This window comes from Ambystoma mexicanum, chromosome 1p (genome assembly GCF_040938575.1).
Source record: "Ambystoma mexicanum isolate Mex_15411 chromosome 1p, UKY_AmexF1_1, whole genome shotgun sequence".
In the NCBI taxonomy this organism is placed as follows: Eukaryota; Metazoa; Chordata; class Amphibia; order Caudata; family Ambystomatidae; genus Ambystoma; species Ambystoma mexicanum.
The window spans coordinates 410,391,796-410,415,811 of NC_090921.1; the positions used below are offsets into that span (position 1 = coordinate 410,391,796).

The 24,016-nt window shown below is 47.4% G+C and overlaps 1 protein-coding gene across 2 annotated transcripts in view; it reads left to right on the top strand.

The window, feature by feature from the left end:
• Positions 1-24,016, top strand: part of SIN3B (SIN3 transcription regulator family member B) — a 1,409,802-nt gene that overhangs the window by 927,507 nt on the left and 458,279 nt on the right. The window contains exon 14 of one of the 2 annotated variants that reach the window (XM_069649207.1): positions 15,578-16,211. In XM_069649207.1, coding sequence (XP_069505308.1) covers positions 15,578-16,211 — 634 coding nt within the window. Of the gene's footprint in view, positions 1-15,577; positions 16,257-24,016 lie in introns of both variants that reach the window. The other variant, XM_069649206.1, reaches the window with a different exon arrangement.

Here is a 24,016-nt window from a genome sequence, read left to right on the forward strand (position 1 = left end):
AGAATTTGGTTAGTGAGTGAAATAGAGAGATCTTCAAAAACTGACCGCTAGATAGCAAGACGAACATAGGAATAATGTGTGAAATGTGAGAAATTAATAAACGGAGGACTAGTGGAAGAATGATAAAGTGAAAGAAATGAATTTATAAAGATAGACAAGCTGTAGAGTAAATAGAAGGTGGAAAGGTAGAAAAATATAAAAGGATAAAGACAAAAAGGGCAGTGCAAAAGTACATTTCTTCAGCGTTTGGTCTTGCATGGATTCACATGCTCATGAATATTCCCCATCCTCAGGTTAGGAATCCTCTGTAAAATTAAAGCAGTTTAGTTTTAAGCTAAAAACTGCTAGTCGCTTCTATAGCCGATCAGTGTCACTTCGGGGTCGTACTTCCCCAGCCAATGACACTCGTCCTCCTAATCTCAATCCCTGGTGGCCATTCTCAGATTGTTACTGCACGTTTCTCGTGTTGGGAGTCCTCGTGTTTCACTCCTTGAAATCTGACAACTTTTTGCTGCTTTTTGCCTATTTTTGCGAGAATTTCTCGATTCGTCAGTGAAGTTGTGACTACCGGCGGCAGGGACCAATTCCCAGAGGAGATCTTTTGTCCACTGTCTGATCTCCAACCCGTGGGCCTTTGATTCAACACTGTGGCTGGCGAACGCCACCAAGAAAAGTCTTCTCATGGCCTGAGAACTGCGGCCTGAAGACCATCTTCATTGAAGATTGGCCACTCCGGTGCATCTGCTGCCTACATCAGACCTTGATGAGGACGGATGTATAATTTGCCAGGCCTTCTCCTCCGTTGGTGGCATGGATCGAGGAAGGAAAGGCTTCTGACGTGGCCTCCGGGCGTAGGCCTGCATCTTCCAAGGTCTGAGAGAGGATGGTCGCCACCACCGGGTCCATCGATGGTTAGCCAACCGGCAGGTGAGCTGCTGCTGTCTGCCAGAAAATCCTTGATGCCATCGGCCAAACACAAGGCCTCCTCAAAGGGCAAGTAGTCCAAGGAACTGTTGGCGGCTCCACTGTCATTTACTCCATTGTCGACCCGAGCCTCGTCGACTTCTTCATCCATCAGGGCTGTTGCCTCATCGTCTTTCATCCACGATCACACCAAAGTGCACATCGACGAGCGTTGCCACTACGACGGTTACCACGCAGATGGTATGCTTACTGCCTAGACCACTGCCGGCAGATCCATCGGCAGTTCGTCAACGATGGCTCTGTTTCCTGCTCCAGTCATCGACTTTGCCTAAAGGCTCGGGTTTGGTAAGAGACATGCCACCAGCTAAGGATGTTTTGCCTAGGCCCACCATGACCATGCCACTTTTTACCTTGGCTCCTATGGGATCCCCCAGGAGGTCTCGAGCACGCTACACCAGTTCAGAGGTCAACCTGCCAGAAGGTTTATTTTTTATTTATTGAGCATTTGTATGGCGCCTATACAGCAGAAAGTCTTTCCAGGCGCCAAAATACAAAAAAGGGGGCGGGCAGTGGAGAAACAACAATAACGATCCTACTTGTCCTTCCGACATTCGGATCATGCAAGTGCAATATCAAGAAGTGCAGGGGGAGGTGAGGACAAGGATGTGGTAAGGAGGGGGTGAAGGAGGGAGAAATGCTTGGCAGAGGTGGGCCCAACGGGCTTGGAAAGTGCTAAGGGGTGCTCAGGGGGAGGAAGGGGTAGGGGTAATTATGAGTGGGGGCAAGGACCAGCCAAGGAAGACTAGTCAGGAAGGGCAAGTGCTGGTAAGAAGTGTGAGAGGGGAAGACTGGACAAAGGAGGGACTGACCCCGGGGAAGACTCATAAGGGAAACCGGCATCAGTCGGAGTGGCAGGAGGAGACTAGCATGGGAGGGGGAGATGGGAGGTGGAAGGTGGAGGACAAAAGAAAGGTCTTGAGTAGCTTCCAGAACCTATTCTGACCAGGAGGGTGGTCAAGGGCAGCCTGACCCCATTATGCCAATGCCTCGGCAAAGCATGCCTTCTTATCAGCCTTCTCTGCTTTTTAGCCCCTCTGTTTTTGTCCCAGTTCCCGCACCTGCGCCAAGGGACATGTCTTTGGACATTTTGACCACCTTGCACACACTGGTGGCTGAAATCCAGCAGCGACTACCCACTGCTCCCATTCCTGGCTCAGCGAGGAGTCCTCCAAGGCCGCCTTAGGCTCAACAGACACCACCTCATCCGGCCCCTGTTACCTCTCGCCCATTGCCAGCTGCCCTGCCCCCCCCTGTGGTCGAGGAAGTTGCTCAGGCTGACACTGATAATGACACACAGGTACGCAAGGCACGGTTGACTATTGTTATGTTCCTGCAGATGGGGAACCTCCAGACGTTGATGCACCATTCAGGGCTTCTCCACCGGACAAGATCGGGTCCTTCCACTCCATGATCTCTAGGACTGTGAAATTGTTTGACCTAGTGCCAGAGGAAAATAAAAAGGAAGGTTTCTTTTTCTAATGACGAAAGTCCTCCAGGAAGACCATTGTTTCAGTTCCCTTGTTGGATGACATTTGGGAGGATGGCCTGTTGGTCATGGAAGACCCTAATACCACTCCTGCAAAAAGTGACCACTTACTAAAGAAGTACCGGGTCGTGTTCTTAACTCGGCCCCTAAGTGCCTCAGATACCAGCCCTGGCCAGACTTTCGTCTGGGCCGCTGCTAGGAAGAGGTCTTCCAACTGGTCTTCCTCGTCTACGGTTCCTCTGGACCAAAAGTGTAAAAGGCTGGATGCAGCAGGGAAGCACATCATCCTATCACGATGGCAGCATCGACAACCAAGGCTGCCAACGCCCTCGCCATTCTCTCGAGGTGTACGACAGGGAGTTGTGGTATAAGTTGGGGGCACCTCCTTGACTTCTTCCCAGATGAGAACGCCGAGGCCTAGCTCTTTTCCAGAAAGGAGAGGTGGCCTCCGACCACGCGTTCAGCGTCGCCCTCAACATTGTAGATTCCCGCTTTTGGCAAATGGACAGTGGCGTGGCTCTCTGCCGCCTGGGTTGTCTCAAACTTCGGCATGGATGTGCAGACGAAGGTAGTCGATATGCCGCTCGATGGTGACAACCTCTTTTGACAGGCAGTCGACGAGACTACTAGCCATGAAGACCGACACTGAGACAGTGCATTTTCTAGGCAATCTCCAGTAGAGGAGGTAGTCATTTCATTCCTCTAAAGGGAGAGTCTCAAGGCCATCCAAAGGTTTTATACCCCCCTCGCAATCATCATAATCGCCTGCCCCCAATCATCAGCCCTCCAGTGTAGTCTCCCCCAGACACCAGAGAAGGGCTGAACTGGCAGAGGACCCACGCCCCCACTTCTGTACCTCAGTGGGAGGCTGTTATCGCAATTTGTCGATCGGTGGAGAAAGATATCCACAGACAAATGGGTGCTTGATGTCCTTCAACAGGGGCATGCTCTGGATTTCCAGGACAAATGTCCTCACCTTCTCCTGTGCCGCGACAAGAACTGCTTGCAGTGCAGCTGCTAAAGGGGGGTTCAAGCCATGCTAAGCAAAGGGGTGATAGAACCAGTCCCTTATCGCCTCTAGGGCTCCAGAGTGTACTCCAGATACTTTAAGGAAGAACTCAGGAGGGTGGAGTCCTATTATAGAATTGCGATGCTTCAACAAGTTTCTCAAATCCCAAAAGATCAGGATGGTCACATTGCAGCACATGCTCGACCAACTGGAGGAAGGAGATTTTCTGGTGACCCTCGACTTGGAAGATGCTTACATCCACATGCCTATTCTACTCCTACGTCCTGTCTCCATTCTGTATGGGCGTCCCTCGCAAAAATTGTCTTCCCCTTTAACTTTAGATGCGTCCGGGGATGTGGCCCTGGGAGCATGCACTCCCCTGACTCCGCCCACCGGTGCCACTCCTCGGTCCTCTTTTCCGCGTCGACAGGAGTGGACTGCTTTTCACCAGGGCTCCTGGGTTAGTTGTGTAGTTCCACGCTCATTTCCCCAGGATATATATATTTTTTTTTATATTGCGTCATAGTCTACAGACTTTTCATAAATTTTAATATAAAAAAGAAAGTCACTATGGATGAAAGCATTGAGAGGGTGTTCAGCCGAGTGGGTTGGACCGGAGGGGAGAATAGAGAGGGGGAGAGAGGTGCAGAGGTCACGGAAGAGAGTGGAGGCCGTGATTGTAAAATCTAGGTGGATTTTCATTTCACCTAGAATGAGGACTTTAGAGGTGGAAGTCAGGAGAGGAGACAAGAAATCGGGCCATTCTGACTGTTAGACAAAGTTTGTATGCACTACCCTTTGGACCACTACACACAAGGACTACAGGTGTAAGCAAAACCAACCTTGGCTATAAGTCTGTACTACACAGTTTTGGTAGCGTTGCTGAGCAGCCAGGCTTATCTCAAGAGGGGAATGTGAGCTGTAATGATGTTACACAGAGGTCTACAATCACAAGTATTCAAAGACACTTATGCTCAAGGTTTCTTGGTAAAACACTTAATTTATTTCAAAGTCGGTTGTAAAACATTCACTAGAAGGAGGCAATCTATATCACACAAAAATATACTTCAGTACATTACACTATCAGTTTCTGAGGCATTTAAACTACTTTGAAGGAGGAGCAAAATGGCATTCAGAGCATTTGAAGTAGGAACAAAAAGGCATAAGTTAATAAAAAGAAGCTTACAGTTATTCTTACTTCAACAGTGCAAATAGTTTGAGTTCACGAGAGGAGTCAATTCAATGCAATAGGTTAGGCCAAAGTCAATGGACTAATGTCTTGTACAGAATAGGCAGTTCTGGTAGTTAAACGTAAAAGTCTTTGCCAAAGTTCTCAGAAGTTGTTTGTAAAAGAGAGATTCATATGTTGGGTCACAAGCTGACTAGGCCTGCAAGTTGCCAAAGTTTCAAGCACTTTCGCAGTGAGAGGCAAGTTCTCTTGGTCGAGTTTTCACAGTACCTTACAATGAAGAAAAAGATGCAGCTGAAGACTTCTGTTCCTGGAAGTTCCTGCAGATCTCGCTGTTCCTGAGCCTCAGTCGTGGGGCCAAGAGGGAGGACGTCGGGGGAACTCCTGCACTGCACGGGGGACTGGTCATCAAGCTGGCAAAGGCAAATCTTCAATTCCGGTAGCTGTAGACAAGCACACAAACTGGTGTCCTTCTCCCTGGCTATTTGGTTTCCTTCAGCACTCTGAGGAAAATACAACCAGCTCCGAGAATGGTATCCAGGTGGCTTACTAGTTGATTGGTCCCACCAACTCAAAGGGAGAAGTCGTCCTTCACAGGCTTCCCTGTCCAGATGAACTTGGCAATTTGGACATGCACCAGGGCTTCACCGGGCAAACCAACGGTCCAGGAGTTGCAGCAGCCGTCCTCTTCCAGCTCGTCTTCGGTTCTTTCGTTCCAGTGGTCGACTCTGCCTTCCATGCCAAGAGACTAGCCTTTTATCCAGTTTCCTCCCATTCATTCCAGCCTAGCTGCCACTCACCCAGCAAGGGTAAAAAGGCTCACATTCTCTCCAGGTAAAAATAATCAAGTCCTCAAAATTCAGCAAAGTTGCTGGGGGTCTCTAAGGTGAAGGGAATTGGCACATTTATGAGAATTCTCCCTGAGAACACTGACAGAAAAGAGGAGATTGGTCCTGGGGGCCTGTAGATAGTGGCAATGGTCAAAGAGGAAGTAGGAGAGATGCCCAGCTTTCAGATCAGGCTTTCAAAGGAGGAGTAGGGCTGGGTGGGTATTGGGGCAAAAGGGACCCACTCCGGGAAGATCAAGGCTATGCCACCGAAAGGTGCAGGAAATGTGATTGGATGGTTCATAGTCACCCGAACCCCGTGCCTTTGTTTGTACTGTGGAGACCCAATCCATTCACTAGAATACGAACTGGAACTTCTTCTGATGTGATGTTGCTGGAAGAACACTGTGAGGCTAAGGATCCTACTTAAAGCTTTCTTTGGAATCCTGATCCGCCTGAAGGCGAAGCTCGGCTCCTCCTGTGCCCTGTCCCACGCTCTCTTTCCTTGTTCTGGCTAGGATTGTAGCATCCTTCTCTACTGCAGCCTGCGTCTGATCCCCTTGTGGCTGCTGGACCGTGTGCATCACTGGAAATGAAATAGGACCCCTATCCTTTGCGGTGCTCTACTGGAAATCTATCAGCTACTCTCCTCCAGTGCTGCTTCATGCCAAAACTCACCAGCCCGGACTCTTGAACTGTCCTCTTTAGAAGGGAACCTCCTTTGTCTTGCCCATTGGTCCAGAGTATTGACCCATAGCATCAAATGGCCTGTCCCAAAGGGTCAGTATTGGGCTACAATGCTGCTTCTCTTATGCTGCAGTCCAGTAACAAAGATGATTTCCTTTCCAGGTCCTATGTGTGCAGTATTTGCACCTAGAATTTTAACCATAACCTGCAGAAAATCTGAATTCACTTGCTTGTGCTGCACCCTTGTCCCCCAGGGCCTTTTCTTCAAACTTCCATTGTCCCTGTCCCTGCCCAAAGCTTTGGGTATCTTGTGACGTACACTGCATCGCTGGTTCCTTTGTTCATTGTCTGGGGACTTAACCAGCAGACCACCTTCCTAGGTGCAAGGAATAATTTCTACAAGCCCTCTGGCAGGGCCTTGAAAAGATTTCTAAATAGCATATGTGCAGGGTTTCCAGTAGGCTAGTCCTGACTCTCACAAGGGTAAAATGATTGAGTAATCGGATTTCACTCTTCATAGTTGTGAGAGCTAGTCATAAAGTACAGCTTGCCATTAAGGAGATGTTGCTTGGCTCTTATTTCTAGGACCCAGATATATCAACCTATTTGGCTTACAGGGTGTGTCCTGACTTTTGAAGTGGTAGAATTGCTAAGCAGTGAACTCTTAAGAAGGTGAAGAATGGTTTAACCCTTTTGATAAGCGCACAATAAGCACTTTACCACAGTAGTAATCCAAAAAGGCCAAACCACCACTGTACTGCTTTGCTAGGGAAAACACGTTTTATCATATGCAAAGGTCTCAGGCAGTCTGTAGAACCAAACTGACACGGAGCTTGTCACGCCCCAAGAAGTTACAAGTTATATAGCGTAAAAGTGCTCATTATCATGCATGGGTTAAAATGTCAGCCCACCACCCTCATTGGCTACCACCTATATAACATGCTAATACTCCGCTTTAGTCCCTGGACCTATTGGTACACCTGATCCAAGCCCATTCCGCTTTGCCCATGGCCCACTACATAGTCATTATTGCATGCTAGTACATGATTGGCTAGCAGGTATATTTATAGACTAATAAATCTGAACAGTCACGTGATGTGCACCCCTCTGACCCAGGCACGTTCAAAGTAAGACTGGTAAGGTCAACTTTGCTTTGGTAAGACAATGGGCCTTATTATACCAGACGCCACAACACAGACAAGCTGCACCCCCGACATTAAAATAAATTTACTGGCATCACCTTTGCTCTTCCTATCCAAAATCATTGTACTTTCCAGAAACTGCTCCCCCCTTATCTCTTTAAAACCCCATTTGTTGCCCAACAATGATGTGACCATCACATCATTGAGTTTGAATTTTAGTGATGTTTTTGCTTTGGTTATGTGTCTACTTTTAATTCAAATGAGATGACTGCTCCTTGGTTGAGGACAGTTGTGCTCTGAATCTTCGCCTGGCCTGTTGGCATCACAAGCTCTCATGCCATGTTCTGTGAAGTACAACTGGCAGTAAAACTTTAGTAAGCTATTACAGTGGTTTGTAGAACCCCAACTCTTTTTATCAGTCTGTACTAGCTCAGGACCTTGGTAGTGTGGCAGAGCAGTAAGGCTTATTTTAAGAGAAAGATATGAGCTGTAGGTAAGTACTCCGAATCTTAGACAGGCACATTTATTATATTTACACCAGATTCTCTTTAAATACTTCAGACGGTAACGGTAGAAAACTTAGGAATAATAGATACCACACTTCAAAGGACACTTTCACTTTTGTATTTATTTGCGGTTACATTTGTAGCACTGTTAGAAAGGGAAAGGGCAAGGTTATCGTATTTTCCTCTACCTGTGGTGTCCCCCAGGGATCTAACCTCTGTCCCTGGCTGTTCAACCAATACCTGGCACTCCTTGCCCATCGCCGCGCTCTGCCACAACTTTCAGTGCTATGCAGATGACCCACTTTTCAGGCTACACTCAGCCTCCTCCTCTCCTTCCCTCATCTTTGACTGTCTGCTATCCAGGAGTGGTGTGCCGCCAATGACCTCTGCCTTAATGCCAGTAAGACTGAGATTCTCCTCATCGGCACACCCGTTCCCTCCTTTCCTGGTGCTCTCTGGCCGGCCTCTCATGGTCCTCTGCCTGCTCCCATCTGCAAGGCTAAAAACCTCGGGGTACTCCTAGACTCCACACTCTTCTTCTCTCCCCACATCTCTGAAGTCTCTAAGAAATCACACTACCAGCTGCAGCTCCTCAGAGGTAGTATTCCTTTCCTCTCCTTCCCCCAGAAGCTCACTGTCTCCAGAGCTCTGGTTCTCTCTAGGCTGGACTATTGCAACAGCCTTTCTAAATCTGCCTGCTTCTACTCTCGCCCCCCCTGCAATGTATCCAGAACAGGACTGCAAGACTTGTCCGTGGCCTCAAGCCCAGGGATCGTATCTCTCCAGTACTGAAATCTCTGCACTGGCTACCAGTGGCTGCGAGGATTAAGTTTAAAAGTTTAAAAGTTTAAAACCCTCTGCATCGTCCACAAGGCCTTCTGGGGCCTTGGGGCCTCAATACCTTGAACTCTCTCTTCCCAAATATCTTCCTTCTCGAGCTCTTTGCTCATTCACCTCCAACTTCCTCAGGGTCAGTCGCTTATCCAAGCAACAAGTTGGTGATAGATCTTTCTTCGGCTGGGGCCTGCCTCTGGAACAGCCTCCCTTAAACTTGAGAAGAACCATCTCCGGTTCCGGAAGCATCTCAAAACCTTTCTCTTTGCTTCTGCTTTTTCTTCGCCTCTCCTCTGCTGACCTTCTGGCTGTAACCAGTACTGCACTGGCTACCTGGACACCGTCTGATTGCGGGCCCAGGTTCCTCCCCCGCCAAGTGTCACACTCCTGCACTGCCCACCTGGCAACCCCCACACTTGGGGACTGTTTCTGTATCCCTACAGTCCCCCTTCCAGCTCTTGACATCTGATGTCTGCACTTACCCATGCACTTGCCACAGGCTGACACTTATTGTTATTATTATTCCCATGTATTGCACTGTCCCTGCCCCCTTCCCACACACATGCGCAGTCTGATTGACACCTGGCCTAGTAGGGTCGTTGTCCGTCCCTTTGTTCCCCCTCCCTTCCCTCGTCACGTCTTGAAACACTTGTGTGTAAGCGCGTTATAAATGCCATATCATATATCATATCAGTAATTGCGCACTCATGCGGTTTTCAACAGGTTATACAGTAATGCATTTAATCTGCAAACACATATAGAAAAGTCACTTAAAGGTTGAAAAATAAGTGGTTAGTGCAACATGAGCTTAGTTCAAGGTTCAAGAGACGGTTTCTTCGCCTGGCAAGTCTTTTAAGTCTGAAAATGCAACCCTAGCTAAAGGGCGTTCAGAGAGGGCTTGTAGTCTTGGCAAACGGCGAATAGTGAAGAGTTCCTGCAGATTTCTTCTAGTGTCTAAAGTTGTTGAAGCAGCAAGTTAGCAACTAACAAAGGAGACTGAAATACGGACTCGATGGGGACACAAGCAGCAGCTTGGGTCAGAGGTAAGAGGGGGTTGTCCTGGATACCTCTATGTGCACTCCAACGCTCTGGAATGACTTTTTGGGATCGGGTAAGCAGTACCTTTATCCCCAAAGTACCTTGAGTCTGAAGAAAGTATTTGTGTTGGCTCCTCCGCCATGTGGCAGCTCTGGACCCGACCTCCGGATTCATTGGTCTGGTGACGAAAGGCAGCACAATGGGCAGTGTCTTCCAGCAGCAGTCTTGAAGGGGGACCTGTCGCACGACTTTCAGCAACTTCTTGGTTCACTCTGCGGTTTTGGTGCCTTTCCAGCAGCACCAACAAAGGACACGGATCGCCGGTCAATCTTCTTCGCTTCCTGCAGTCCCAGTTGGAGTTGGGTCCAGCACAGATTTGGGCGGATTTGCCTTCCCACGACGATGTGCTCGAAATGGGCAGCAGGTCCCCTGGTATTGGGGTTCTGCAGCTCTGGAAACTCCTAGGAACTTGGGAGATGGCTTATTGCAAAGTTTATCTTGGGACTGGTTGTTCCCACCAGCCAAAGGGAAGGAGTCCTCTTCGGAGCTCCTCTGTCGCATAGAAAACAGGGTCAGGACAGCAGTGGTCGCTTCATGGTCTTGCAAAGAGTCTGCAGGCCTCTCTGGTCATCTTCGGTTACTTCTGTTTCCTGCGGTCTACTTGCTTCATACTCAAAAAGCCTCCCCTTTTATACAGTTCCAGCACACACACTCCTCTGCAATCTCTCTCTGCATTTTACAGAAAGGGGCGTTGGGCTGTCCAATCAGGACAGCCAGACCCCCTGTGAGAGCTGATCCTATTCAGGCGCTCTCGGGGAGACAGGACAGAGGGTGGAAGACTCCTCCTCCGACTTCCTACCTGCCCTGACACTCTGTTGCATAGGCGGGATGCCTACTTGTTCCTAGAAAAAGCAAAACACACACACAGACCTCCCCCTCTCAGAATGGTAGAAGGGCTAACAAAGAACAACCACACTAGACATGGCGAAAAAAGAAGGGAGGCCTCAAGTTGGTACTTGGATGCCCCTCCTGTGCACTACCGGGGCTATGGACATAGCCTGCGGTATAAGAAATACACAATAGTTGGTAGAACACGCCCACTGCTACCAGCCTTAACTAGGTGATTGGCTACTTGACTAAAAAGTCACATAATCGGAGAGAAGGGTGATACCAAGTATCCCTTTGGCACTCCACTGAAGGTGGTGTGTGCGCCATTCTCATTATAGAGTTTTGGGAGAGACACTTAAGTATCGCTCTATCCTTAAGAACTGAAGTTGCTTAAGGATATAGGAAAACGAATCTTAAAGGAGTACCCAAAGGGTCCCCAGCAACACTGTCCATAAGGAGCTGTGTGCTGCAGTAGTGAAACACAGATTCCTTTTAAGAGCTATGGAGCAGACAAATTCCATATTACAGATAGAATACAGAGAATAGAGTTCCAATAGACAGAGCCCATAACAATGAATCAGTGGAAAACTGCTCCATTCATTCAGGATTAAAAGAAAAAGGTCCAGAAGTCCAGCAAAAAGTTCTGGGGGTCTCTCTAGGAGAGGGGATTAAGCACAACCAGGATCTCCCTAACACATACCTTCGTCTCCATACCACATCTAACATTCCATTCCTTCGAGCTGTGCACCCTAGCACAATTAGCGTTTGTGCCGTGTGGGTCCCTCTGACCTTGGTTTCTCTCTTGGTGGATGGAAAGGCAATTTCTCTTGGGACTGGGCTAAACCGAGCCGCAGCTCAACATCAGGGTCTTCATTCTCTTCATTGTGTCCTAGGCCTTAAAATACACTATGGCGGCACTCTTGCCATGTCAACCTGTTGACCATGCTTTTTCCACAGTACCTTTTAGAATTGATTGTGTCCTCTGACTTATTCCTTATCTTTCATATCTCCAATATCTAGCTTCAGCTGCTTCGGGGAAAATAAAATCGGCAGAGGGCGCTGTGCATCGATGCACTCGACTCGATGTCCCTGGTGGGCCTTCCGTCTCGAGGATTATGTCATCGAAGGCATAGTTCATATCCCCAGAACTCAAATGTATCTTTGGGATTCATTCTAGCTGCTCGATCAACACCTACAAGTTTAATTCCTGATAGTTACAGTATAGATGTATAAACAATGGTTAACCTAGATCACAGCAAGTATTCACTCGCGCTGCCTGAATGCCTGGTGATGAGAGAACAAAGACTCCAGTGTTGGGGCCCAATCTTGATTAGCTGTTTTTCAATGCCATTTGCTTGGATACTATAAAATCGTCTAGTGACACTTTGTCTATCACTTTTTCTATCGGGAACGATTCCTGAATTATGATTAGTTCTGTGTCACCAATCTTTGTAATGGCAGTTTCTTCACAGGTTAGCTGCTTGAAGCCTCAGGAGTTCAAACAGTCCAACAATAAAAACCTGTTCTGGCTACATAGGCCTCCGGATGACTGACTAAAGATCCCTCAGGAACCAAGATCCAATTACCAAACCCTGCTTAGTTCAATAAATGGGGATCTAATTTTTCTTAACCAGACAAATATTTGCACCGTAAGTCTGAGGTCAATTCGTAATTATTCGCAGCAATTAGATATTCACTATAAGGACTCAAGTCAATGCCCCTCTGCCGCAACTTGCCGATGTAAGTTAAGAGATGATTTTGGACCAAAACTATGAAATGTCGATCACAGCCATGTCCAATCTACTGTCCAAGATATCCTTCAATCTGGATATGTCCTTGGTCGTGATGATTCTGAGAGTCGGTATGTCGTGCAGCATGGACAGGATGGTGCCTCTATTCATTACATAATAGTCTTCACCTGGGAAGACGCATTCCATTATGAACCAATTACACCTCCCTTTCAGTTCCCCCCGAAATTGGGGGGATGGCATTTGCTTTGCTCCCAAGAATATCATCAGTGGTCTGGGTACTCGCTCTCTCTTGGGGGCTCATCTAGAGACTCGCCACACTGGACAGACACACTCTTTGATACATTTGGAGGGTCCAGAGTCTTACCTTGCAGTTAAGCTGCAGATCTTACAAAAACCAGTACCTCCTTGTTAGTTTCACAGAGTCGTTCCATACTGAAATTGGTAGTTGGTAACAAGGGCACCTCAGTTTGACAGGCAGCTTCTTAGTCTTCTTGAAGTATGTTACAACTATTCTAAATTTGAGGTAAAGCCTTCTGCGATTTCTTGGCATGCTTCTTAAAAATAGGCGCTAATGGTATTTGTTTAGGAGAATGACAAACTGCCTCATTGGGACCTACTGTACAGACTTCCCTTTCATTTCATCCGAACTTGGTAGATATAGAGCTCGTAAACATTTCAATTTAGATCCTTTCCTTGTATTACGACCCTTGACGTTTAATTTCTTTTTTGAATATTTTTTTTTGTTTTTTTATTTTATTTGCACCTGCAATTCCCTACCCCTGGAACTGGATTCGCCGGTCCCTTCTTTTTCCTCTTTTTCAAATTATGTTTTCATTCTAAGTAGTGGGTACAATCCTGTATTCCACTAGGACTTTGTTGTCGTCCGATTCACAAGTGACGTGGGCCAACCCTGAAAACTCCTCTAAAACAGACTCAGACCATGGCGCATCGTCCAAGGCGTTACAACCTGTCTTTGGTGTTAAGTGGTGGGTTTAACTCATTAAGACCTGTTGTAACCTGAATGCCACATACAAAAGTAACCAGATTGGCATTTTCTGTCTGAGCTGTCGATGCTGCCTTTAATTCTTCTAAAAGGATCGAATGGTGTGGCAATTCTGCTTTCATACCATCGATTGCTCTAACGTTAATAATCGCTTCCTTCAATCCCACTATATATACAGCTGCCCAGTTCCTTGGTCATTTACAATAAAATGCCAGAATGTCCCTTTACTTCACCCATTCTCGCGCCTTGAAACCCTTGTGGATAGGCTCATTATAAATGCCTTATATCATATTGTATTAGTAATTCGAATACTTTAACAAGTGAGTTGAGTACAAAGTTTAGCACATCCAAAGTGACCTCACTTGGGTCCTCCTTAAATTGTGTTGATTTGAGATGAGCATGCTCATTTAGGGAGTTTCGCTCAATCGTCCCAGAGTGCACAATTAGTTGATCTTGCGGGTCCAATATAACAGGAGTCACAGAAACTCTAGACTTTTGTATCGGCCTTTCGCAGGTGCAATTAAAGTTGACTTCCCAGTATACACCAGTAGTGGTTCTTAGACAACTTCTCATATTCTGTTCCTCCATACTGGAACGGTATTCTCTCCAACCTCAGTGTTTCAATAACATACAGATGCAGACTCCCAGGTTAAGTAGGAAAGTTGGGAGCCAAGTGCATACTCCTACTTTAAAGCTATTGACATCCATCCAGTCACTGAGGTTTGCCATATTCCAACTTTCTTGGGATTCTTATCGGGCTTTAACACAAGATGTGAATTTCTCTCAGGCATCCAGACCAGACATCACCCTCACAGTTCCGAAATTTGGATTATAAAGCAGTTGCATTTCAGTTCCACTGGAGCAGTTTGTGGTCTGGAGGCCAAGTACCTGAAGCCCAACAGATTGAGTAACAAAGCGCAACATGCAATATGTTGGGCTTTGGATTATGTGACCCACAAACCAGATGAGACAGAGGGCCACAGCAGGTATGTGAAGTACGGTAGTGGAGAGGAGGGCAGGGGGCATTGCAGCAGAGAGATGGTGCGGGAGTATCCCTCCCACCACCATCCCCACAGCTAAAAAGCAGTAGGGTCAGAAACAAAAGACCGGTCTTGTGGTGGTGGCTTTTATGGACTGTATTCCGCAAAGTCAGTCTTTTGTTCTCGGCCTTCAGGCCCTGATCATTGTTTTTTTATATTGTCAATTAAAAAATATATGGCTAGAAATAGAAATTAGCTATGCGATCTCTGCTCAGAGTAAACATGATCTCATCATGGATCATGTCATTAATATATGAAATTACATGTATAGTGGAGCAGCATAAATTGAATCACTTTGAAACACCTCTGCAAAAGTGATTGTACGACGACTATAAGAGGTGCGTTTTCAGTGTGCGTATGTAACTTGATTTGTTGCTGATGTACTGAGGTAGGGCTCTGCCTGCTTACTCTGAGTCCATGAACTGTGTAGTGCAGGTGGTCTGCAGCCTTTGGCTCTCCATATGTGTTGGACAACTCCCATGATCTCTTAACACATACTATTCTGGGTAGACCTGATAGGAATTGTAGTCCAACACATGTGGAGATCCAAAGGTTGCAGACCCACGGCATAGAGTGATCCATTTTAGGATTTGCAGCATGTTCTGGAAATGTGAACTAAGTTTTGATTTGTAGATTGCAAACTTACCTGTAGAGTAAAGATGTATTTTATTGCAAGGAATTTTGGGGCTTACTTCTGGAGACCTTTTTGGGTGAGACAGCTAATCATAAAGGTCACTTGGGTGCTCCAGAGTTCATTGGGAACCAATGGGCTACCATCTACGCTTGAAAATCCCAATGTAGTGTTTTTTAGTTTTTTTTTTATTATAGTTGTCAATTTCAGAGCGCTTAAAATGTGGCCAAATGAGATAGATGAGCTTGCACTGCGAGGGTGGGAAACTTTGGAATTTCTGACTGCGATCCGTTTGCCTTAGGTGGGTGAGGAGGTGGTGGGACAAAAAGGGTCAGATGCGAGAGGAGGTGGAGCTAGTGGTGGTTGTCTCTGACCATTGATCTACTCATCACTGACAATGCTAGGATTGTTCTGATTGAAATGGTAGAAATTAGGCTTAAACACTGGCCTTCCTTTTACTCCCACCCTCAATGAAAGAGGCTCCTCACAGGGAATCTAATGATAGATTTGGTATAGTGTACAATAAAAGGCATGCAACTAATACAATATTTTTCTCCTACAGCACCAGGAGCAGCACTCTGAAGGTAGAACAAGCTCCACCAATCAGCCTCACCTGATCTTCGTATATGAAGATAAACACATTTTGGAAGATGCCGCTGCCCTGATCAGCTACTATGTGAAGAGACAGCCTGCCATTCAGAAGGAAGACAAAGACACTATTCGGCAAATCATCCACCATTTTCTTCCAGAACTCTTCTTCTCCTGCCCATCGCAACTCGGAATGTCAGAAGAGTCTGCAGATGAGGACAAGGAAACGACTGGAGAGCCCAGTCCAGAGGCAGCTGATCACCGCAAAAAACCGGGGACACCGTCACAGGTCAGCCCAAAGCCTGAGCCGCGGGAGACCTGCCCAGCGCCTGCTGAAACTTGCCCTTCCCCCACTGAAGAACGACCTGCACCAGCCAATGCTCATATATCCATGGAAGAAGTGTACAGTCTTTTCTTTGCCAACAATAACTGGTATTTCTTCCTGCGCCTTCACCAGACTTTGTGTGCACGACTTTTAAAAATTTACCGCCAGGCTCAGAAACAGCTCTTAGAATACAGGGCTGAAAAAGAACGAGAGCGAATCCTCTGCGATAGCCGTAAAGAAAAATCTGCTGATCCAGCCATGGAACTTAGACTTAAGCAACCTAGTAAGGCTGTCATTTTGCATGTTAAACCACTTCTTGTTTCCAATGGTATGCTTAACTACTTTTTATATTTGTTTAAAGAGTTTTTTGATGACAACATAAACCGCAGACTACCTGATGTCTTAGGCACGATGCATTCCCACCTAATAATGTTTTGCAGGCCACCAGATGTATAGAGAGGTTGCGTGAAGAAATCCTACATATGTCAATGTTCGGTCCATTTTTGCCTTCAGTTTAACATTACCTCACTTTCTTCTGCAATCAATCAGCTACCATGTTTCTTCCCCTACCTTAGACGATGATTGTTACCCCCACACATTTTACCCTAGTATCATATAGAGGTGTTTGCTGCTTTCTTTCATCTCTGCATGCATCAATCTGATTCTTCTTGCAGCTGAGTTGCAAACTACTTCATATCCTTTCACTTGTTTTTATGCAGGATGCATTTCTCCCCTCTGGTCTACAGTGTTTCATGCTAGTCCTTTTTGGCCATCTAGTCTTCAATTGTTGCTTGTCCTGGGCAGTTTCCTGAGGCAATTCCAACATGCATCGCAGACCCCTGGATCATTGGGCATGTTTTGCCCCTGTGCTTGCCTTCAAACCACAAGTACAAGATTCTCTTTTAAGGAGAGGTATTGAAAACCATGTCTCTACTGGCCTTCAAGGGCTTTGTTTCTAGTGAGCTTTTAAACCGTGTTTCTCTAACCCACTGATCACTGGTGATTTTCTATTGGGTAGAAAATTCACTTTTGGGGAGCCCCTGAACTTTTTGCTTTGTTTCCCTGATGTCCTAACCATTGTTCCCTAGTTAATCCTATCCAAGTCTCCTTGAACACATGCAACTGTAATGTTTGGGGCTTCTTAGGATCTCTTATGACCCGCACCACCACCACAAAGGTGGAAGACACCGGAAAGGTGCACCTTAGCCTCCAACCATTCTGATTATTTGGCAGCACAGAGTGCCTTTCTTGCTCCCTGAGTGAACCTTAAAATGGCTGAAGTTGAAGTGTGTGGGTCAGGGGCTACTGGAAATGGCCAAATATATGGTCATTACTGACTTTTGCTCAGCCAGGAATCTTTGTATGTGTGCGCCTTGGGGTGTGATGTCTGGAATTCCTCTGGAATCTACCTTCCTGAAGTTGCTCACGCAGGAGCGAAAGAAAGCTTGAATATGATGACTGTTGTTGGATGGTTGGTTGGCTGGCTGCCAAAAGATGTAATATTGTATGTGTGTCGGGTTGGGGTCATCCACAAGCAAGGAATGAGGACTAGCATGAGGATGGTGAAAGGTGCTCCGCACTAGCTTTTCATCACTCTTTTCAAATTTTGTAGCACAACTCTGCTTCTGCTAAGACCTCCCAGACCCCATTTTGATATTCCCTTCCCTTGATCTGTTGGGGCTAGTCGGGCCTGCACATAGTTTTTTTTTGTTTAACAATTTTATTGATTTTATCCAAAAAAACAACTCAAACCAAATTTACAGTGGATGCATGATGGCAATCACAAATAAATGTACATTGCTATCGTCAAACCCACTGCATCTCCCCCTCCCTCTGCCCTTCCTGCCCTACTCCCCCCTTTTTCAGTCTCTTCCCTTTACAGTAGGGATTCCTGTTCAACAGAACTCAGTCATGCGAAGGCCCAAATAATTCCGCAATGAATTGCCTCCAACCCGATAGGGTTCCGGCTTCTTCCTCTGTCTCCCCAGTACACGCTTCCTGCCATACCACTGTTTCAGCCTCCGCCCACTTCTGCAGATCCTTCCACCAAGTTTCTATTTTCGGTCTGTGACATGCCTTCCAACCCATCGCAATTCTCCTCTTTGCTAGGACATAAGCTAGGTCTTTCAGTTTGCTTACATGCTTAAGCTTACGTGCTCTGGGAAAACCTCCTATCAAACAAGCCCATGCAGTATCCACCTTCATATGGATCCATTTGCCTTCCGTTTTCTGCGCTATTTCCTCCCAGTATTTCTCTATCAATGGGCACGCCCAAAACATATGCACCATTCCTGCATTTTCCTCATTACATTTAGGGCACACCTGACATCCGGCGTTCTTAAATTTAGCCATCTTTTGAGGCGTTAGGTACGCCCTGTGGGTTATGTACAATTGTATCTGCTGTAACCTCGCATTTCTCAATACCTTTTTATGATATCCTTGTGCTCTCTCCCACAACCCATCACTCATTGGGGCCCCTACTTCCTCTTCCCAGTCCAGTCTGAGTTGCACCACCTCCTTGCCCGCCTGGGACATTATCATCTCATATAGTCTAGATGTTTCATGTCCCCCTTCTGCTATGTCATATATCGTATCTATAATGTCATCTGGTTCCTCCGCCAATACCACTTCCGACCAGGTGTCTTTAATTCGTTGCACCACACCATGATACGTGATATATTGCCCACCATGCAACCCCATTAGTTCTACCAGCTCCCCCAATTCCAGTATCCTGCCCTCCTGCCACACATCCCCCATTGTTGCTATCCCTACCGGTTCCCAGTGCCTTCTAATCATTAGCCTTAGCTGCTTTTCGCTTCCAACCACCGCAACCAATGGGATCTGTGGGAAGCACGGGGATGGTTTTTCCATTAACAGGCACGCTCTTCTCCATATCCTCCAACCAAGGCTCATCATCCCCGGACGGCCTCCCAACTCCGATTTGGGCAGCCATATCATCATCTCTTGCAGAAAGTATGGGGCGCAGTCCCTCTGAAATAGCCCGTTTTTTCATCTGAGAGCCATTTACCTACGTATTGTAATTGACTAGCTACATAGTATGCCTCCCAGTTTGGTAATTTAATGCCTCCTCTCTCATACAGATTTTGTAATTTCCACAGGGCTACCCTGTTCCTCATCCAGTGCCATAAGAATTCCCTGCATATAGCATTCAGCTTAACAAAGAATTTCTTGGGTATTGAGTATGGGATGTTCGCGAAGCAGTGCAACAATCTGGGCAGTGCCACCATCTTGAGCATCGCCCCTCGTCCCATCATTGCCAGGGGGAGCTTTGCCCAAAACTTCATGCTACTCTCCAGTTTCTTAACTGTTCTTTGCGTGTTATATTTATGCTCAGCTTCTACCGTATGATATATATCTACCCCCAGATATCTGAATGAGTCAACCTCCCACGGTATCTGTAGAATCGGCAACTGCTCCAGGGGGAGCCCTTTATACCTGCCCAGCGGGAACATGCAGGACTTACTTGGATTCACATCTATACCTGATAATTCTGCAAACCTCTTCATCACTTCTAATATATATTGGAGGTTCTCTTCTGGGTAAGGCAAATACAGTAACATATCATCTGAATAAAATGAAATTAGATGTGGCTTCTCCCCAACGACGATGCCTATCGCATCATATTGCTGTCTTAAATAAATCACCAGGGGCTCCAAGGCTAAGAGATACAGCATGGGGGACCATGGGCAGCCTTGCCTGGTGCCTCTGCCGAGTTGCCATCTTTCGGAAACTACAGCTCCTGTCTTCACTCTAGCAAGTGGTACACTATATAGCAGTTTAACCCATTGGAGATATCCTGGTCCCATACCATAATTGGCTAGAGCCGCAGCTAACCAGGGCCACTTAACCTAATCAAACGCCTTGATCGCATCTCATGATACTATCGCCATCTCGTTTGCGTCTCCGTTGGTATGTTCAATAACTCGGTGGAGTCGCCTCAAGTTATTTGAGATGTTTCTATTCGGGACATATCCTGTTCTGGATGTATCAACTTATTAATGACCTTCTTTAGTCTGTTCGCCAAGAGCGCTGTCAGAATTTTGCTATCTTGATTTAACATCGACAGGGGCCTGTAGGACCCACAGTCGCTACCAGGTTTATTGGGTTTGGTAAGTGGTATAATGACCGCTTCGCGTAAGGATTCCGGTAAGTGCCCAGCTTCATATGCCTCGTTAAGCATCTCAAGCAGTGGGGGGAGGAGGGAGTACCTGTGTTTTATAGAACTCGCTTGGGAGTCCATCCGTTCCGGGGTTTTGCATGTGGGCAGTTGCCTCACTACCTCTTCTAATTCCTCTAGGGTAATCAGGGCATCTAGTTCCTCCCTCTCCTCTGCACTTATCTGGGGTAGTCCGATATCTTCCAATGTGTCTCTTAACTCTGTGCTGCTGCTACCTGCTTCATCCCTATACAGATGCCTATAATACTCTGCAAATTTCTGATTAACCCCCTCTTGTGTGTCTATTGTGCTCCTATTCGACCTCACTATCATTCTAATTGGGGGCCTAGGGCTCTCGTTTTTGTATAGCCATGCCAGGAGTCTCCCCGGCCTGTCTCCTCCTGCATGCTGTCTCTCTATATACTTTTAATAATTAAGATTGCATAGTCTTTCCTAGTATACAGCACATTTCTGTTGGTTGCAGGCTTAGGACGATCGCCGTGTCTTCCTTGGCATTACTAGCCCTTTCAGACATCCTTTCAAGCTCCGTTTCCGCTTTCCACAGATGAGTCAGGATCTCCTTCTGCAGTCCCCCAGACTTGGCTATGGCAATCCCCTCACCACCACCTTAAAGGCCTCCCAGAGTGTGCCTGCTGTCTTAACACTGCCAGTGTTTATCTCGAAGTAACTTATTATTTCCTCTCTCATGTCTTCTCTGAATACGTTATCTTTCAGCGCCTCGGCACGCAGGCGCCACGTGGGTATCCTTCTCGCCGGGGGTCGGTATTGCCACACTAACATCAGTGGTGAGTGGTCTGAGAGGACCCTTGCTTTATATTCCGCAAGCGTTATTTCAGCCATTAGTTCATGCGTTACAAACACCTAGTCTAGTCTAGTGTATAGGCCCTAGGGGGGCCGCATAGTGTGAGTACTGCCTCTCCTGTGGATGGCGTGACCTCCACGCATCGTCTAGTCCAAAATCTGCCAGTAATGACTGCAGTACCTTGGCAGCCGGAGTGGGTCTGTCTTCCTTAGTGTCCGACCTGTCACTCAATTAAAATCTCCCCCACACTACCACTAAGTTTGCTATACAGGGTTCTAAAATACGCTGCCGTGTCTTGATTCGGGGCATAGGTATTTACTATACATATCTCTTTATTTTCCACCAGTCCTTTCATGACTACCATCCAATTCCGCTACCGAGCACAACAGTTGGAACAGGACATGTGGGGCCACCCATGTACCTACCCCTCTTGCATAAACTGCATATGCTGCACCTACTACCGTCCCTTTTCATTTCTTCCGTAGCACTTCCAGTTTCTCTTGCGTTAAGTGAGTTTCTTGTAACAAGGCTATGTCCACTTTCTGTCTTCGCAGGTACATCATAACCTTGTTTTGTTTCAGATAACTGTTGAGCCCCCTAACATTCCAAGTAACTATCTTAAGGTCTCCCATGGTTCATATCGGTTTTCCCGGAGTGTAGGCTCACCCCCCAACTTTCCACCCTCCCCAACTACAACAAACCACTGCACTGCTATCGCCGCCAGAATCTCTTCTTTGCCCATTGCATCTGAGCCCCCTTCAGGGGTCTTGGCTTTCTTCCTGGCCCCTTCTGCGCCTGGTGGTGTTTTTGCGAAATCATCCAATGTGGGCTGTTTGCCTTTCTGTCTAAGGGGTTTGTTAGACATCATAGTGCTCAGACTGTACTAGCAATTTATTAAAACTGTAGTTACTGTGCGGGACAAGAGGGAGGGAGGGCAATACACAAAACTTCCCCAGGGTTTCAGACCCGCTGGTTGGCCTCCACTTATGTTGTATACAGTCTGCAGTTTAGCCGTGACTGATATGCAGCGGTGTGAGTGAGGAGCGTGCCCAGTGTCCCCAAACACAATTTCCAGATAATGCAAGGAGCAGTGGAGCATGACCACTTCAGCAAGCTCTATTCTCCACCAGGGGATATATCAGGGTTGTTTCCTTCCCATGCAAAAAGGCTCCTAGCGCCCGCAGTCCTGCTTACTACTGTTGGTTTAGCCGTGGCTACGTGGTGCTTGCATCCAGCTGTGCCTCCGCTGTATTGTCGCCTTCTGCTCCCGTCTCAAGGGTCAGAGCACCCGAGTTACTTTTTACTTTATGTCCACACGGGAGCACCGGCCACACCGTCTGTGCTGCCTATCATGCACCTGCCCGTTCCCCTTTTTTGTGTGCCACCAAGTTGCTCCTTCATGTGCGCACCACGGGCGCTCTCGACTCCGTGTTATGGCTGACTGGCAACCTTCCCCTCAGCTAAGCAGCCGGGCAACCGCATACTCTGGTGCTATTCATATGAATCACCACCCATTCCGTGTTCATTTGGCCGCGTCCCCGGCCCTTCCACCATTGATTATTAGTCCATGCACTGCGTGCCCTCCATCCGCCCAGCGTTTCTTTGCCCTTCGCACTCTGTCTGAGCGTATTGCGGGACACGGCGTGTTCACTCACCAGCGGATCCTGTCTCCCGAGCTCCGTCCGGAACACGGGAGCCACGTTTCCAATTCCTGTGCACCCTGCAGCTTTCCGCTTCTCCCTGCTCCTCCGCTCAGGGCTTCGGAGGGCCAGTTCCACACACCCGCGCTCGTGTGTTTGTTACCCAGAGATATGCGGCATCCCGGCAGGGGCTTCCTTAGTCTGCCGCCCGCCTGCAAACTCTGTGCGCACTTATCCTCCACCCGCCTGGGGGCACGGGCACTCCCATCAGCTGCGGTCCGCCGCCAGTTTCCTATGCCGCTGCTGGGCTGTCGCCGACACAATCTAGCCACCGCGGCGGAGCTCCCTCATCAACGTCCGCCGCCCGCTAGCATCCCGGTGTCAACCAGTTTCTCGTGCTTCCTCCAGCTGCGCCACGTAGACTCCTTGTCCTTGTCAATCTCACATGTCCCTTTGTTCTATGCCGCCGGCCATTTTGGTTTTCTTTCTTCCGCTGGATGCTTTGGCTTCGTCTGCTCGTAACTTTGTATCCTCATCTTCTCCAGCTTAGATTATTCCTATGCGTGCACCTGCAATTCATGCCTCAGACATGCCGTTCCTAGGTGCCAACAATCAATTTTTTCCACTGTTTTATCCAAGGATCGTTTCGGATCGGCAGGAGCTCCACAGGAGACACGTCCCTTTACATGGCCTCGTAGCACGCCCCCCTGTCAGGCCTGCATAGTTGTACTGTTTTTGCTTCCCTAGTGCGTGTGTTAAGCGGGAGCACAGTTTCATCATAAGGCCCCAAATTTCTGATGCTGAACCCTTTCCACCTCACCTAGATCATCAAGCAACGCCCCAGACTTATGACCTAGCTGTAGGGATCTCCTGTGATTTGTCCTGTAGCTTTTTTCCATAACTGAGACCTGTGACCCTGGATGTTCCTCATTGTGATATACTCTTTACAACTCTGCTGTGACATGTCCCGTCCGGTGTCTTCATCTTAGAACATGGTTCCATCCCTCTAGTAGTGTGGTCCTCCACACTAGAGACAGCAGTGGTGAACCATGACATCTCCAGCGGCAGATTCAGAGCGTTCCACTCTGCAACAATGTACCTGCAATGCCCTTTCCTTGATCTAATGGTCCTCTTTCGGTCCCTGTGGTCTTGGTTAAATTTGTTAGGTATTGAGGAGGGGACTCGGTTGCAGTCCTCCCTACCAATCCGGTTTTGAACTGCAACTCCTCCAGCTGCTGCGGCCAGAGCTCTGTTCTGCAATCAAGTCATTGTGGCTCTGACTCTTCATTGACTGCACCAGGCTTATTTTTTAAGGTTCCTCTTACTCTTCAAAGTATTCTTTCTGCTCCTCTGGTGTGGGGTCAGGGGCATCAGATTGACCCTTCATCGTTTCACTTACCCAACGGAGCCATTGAAAACAATTGTTAATGGCTCAGCCAGTCAAAATT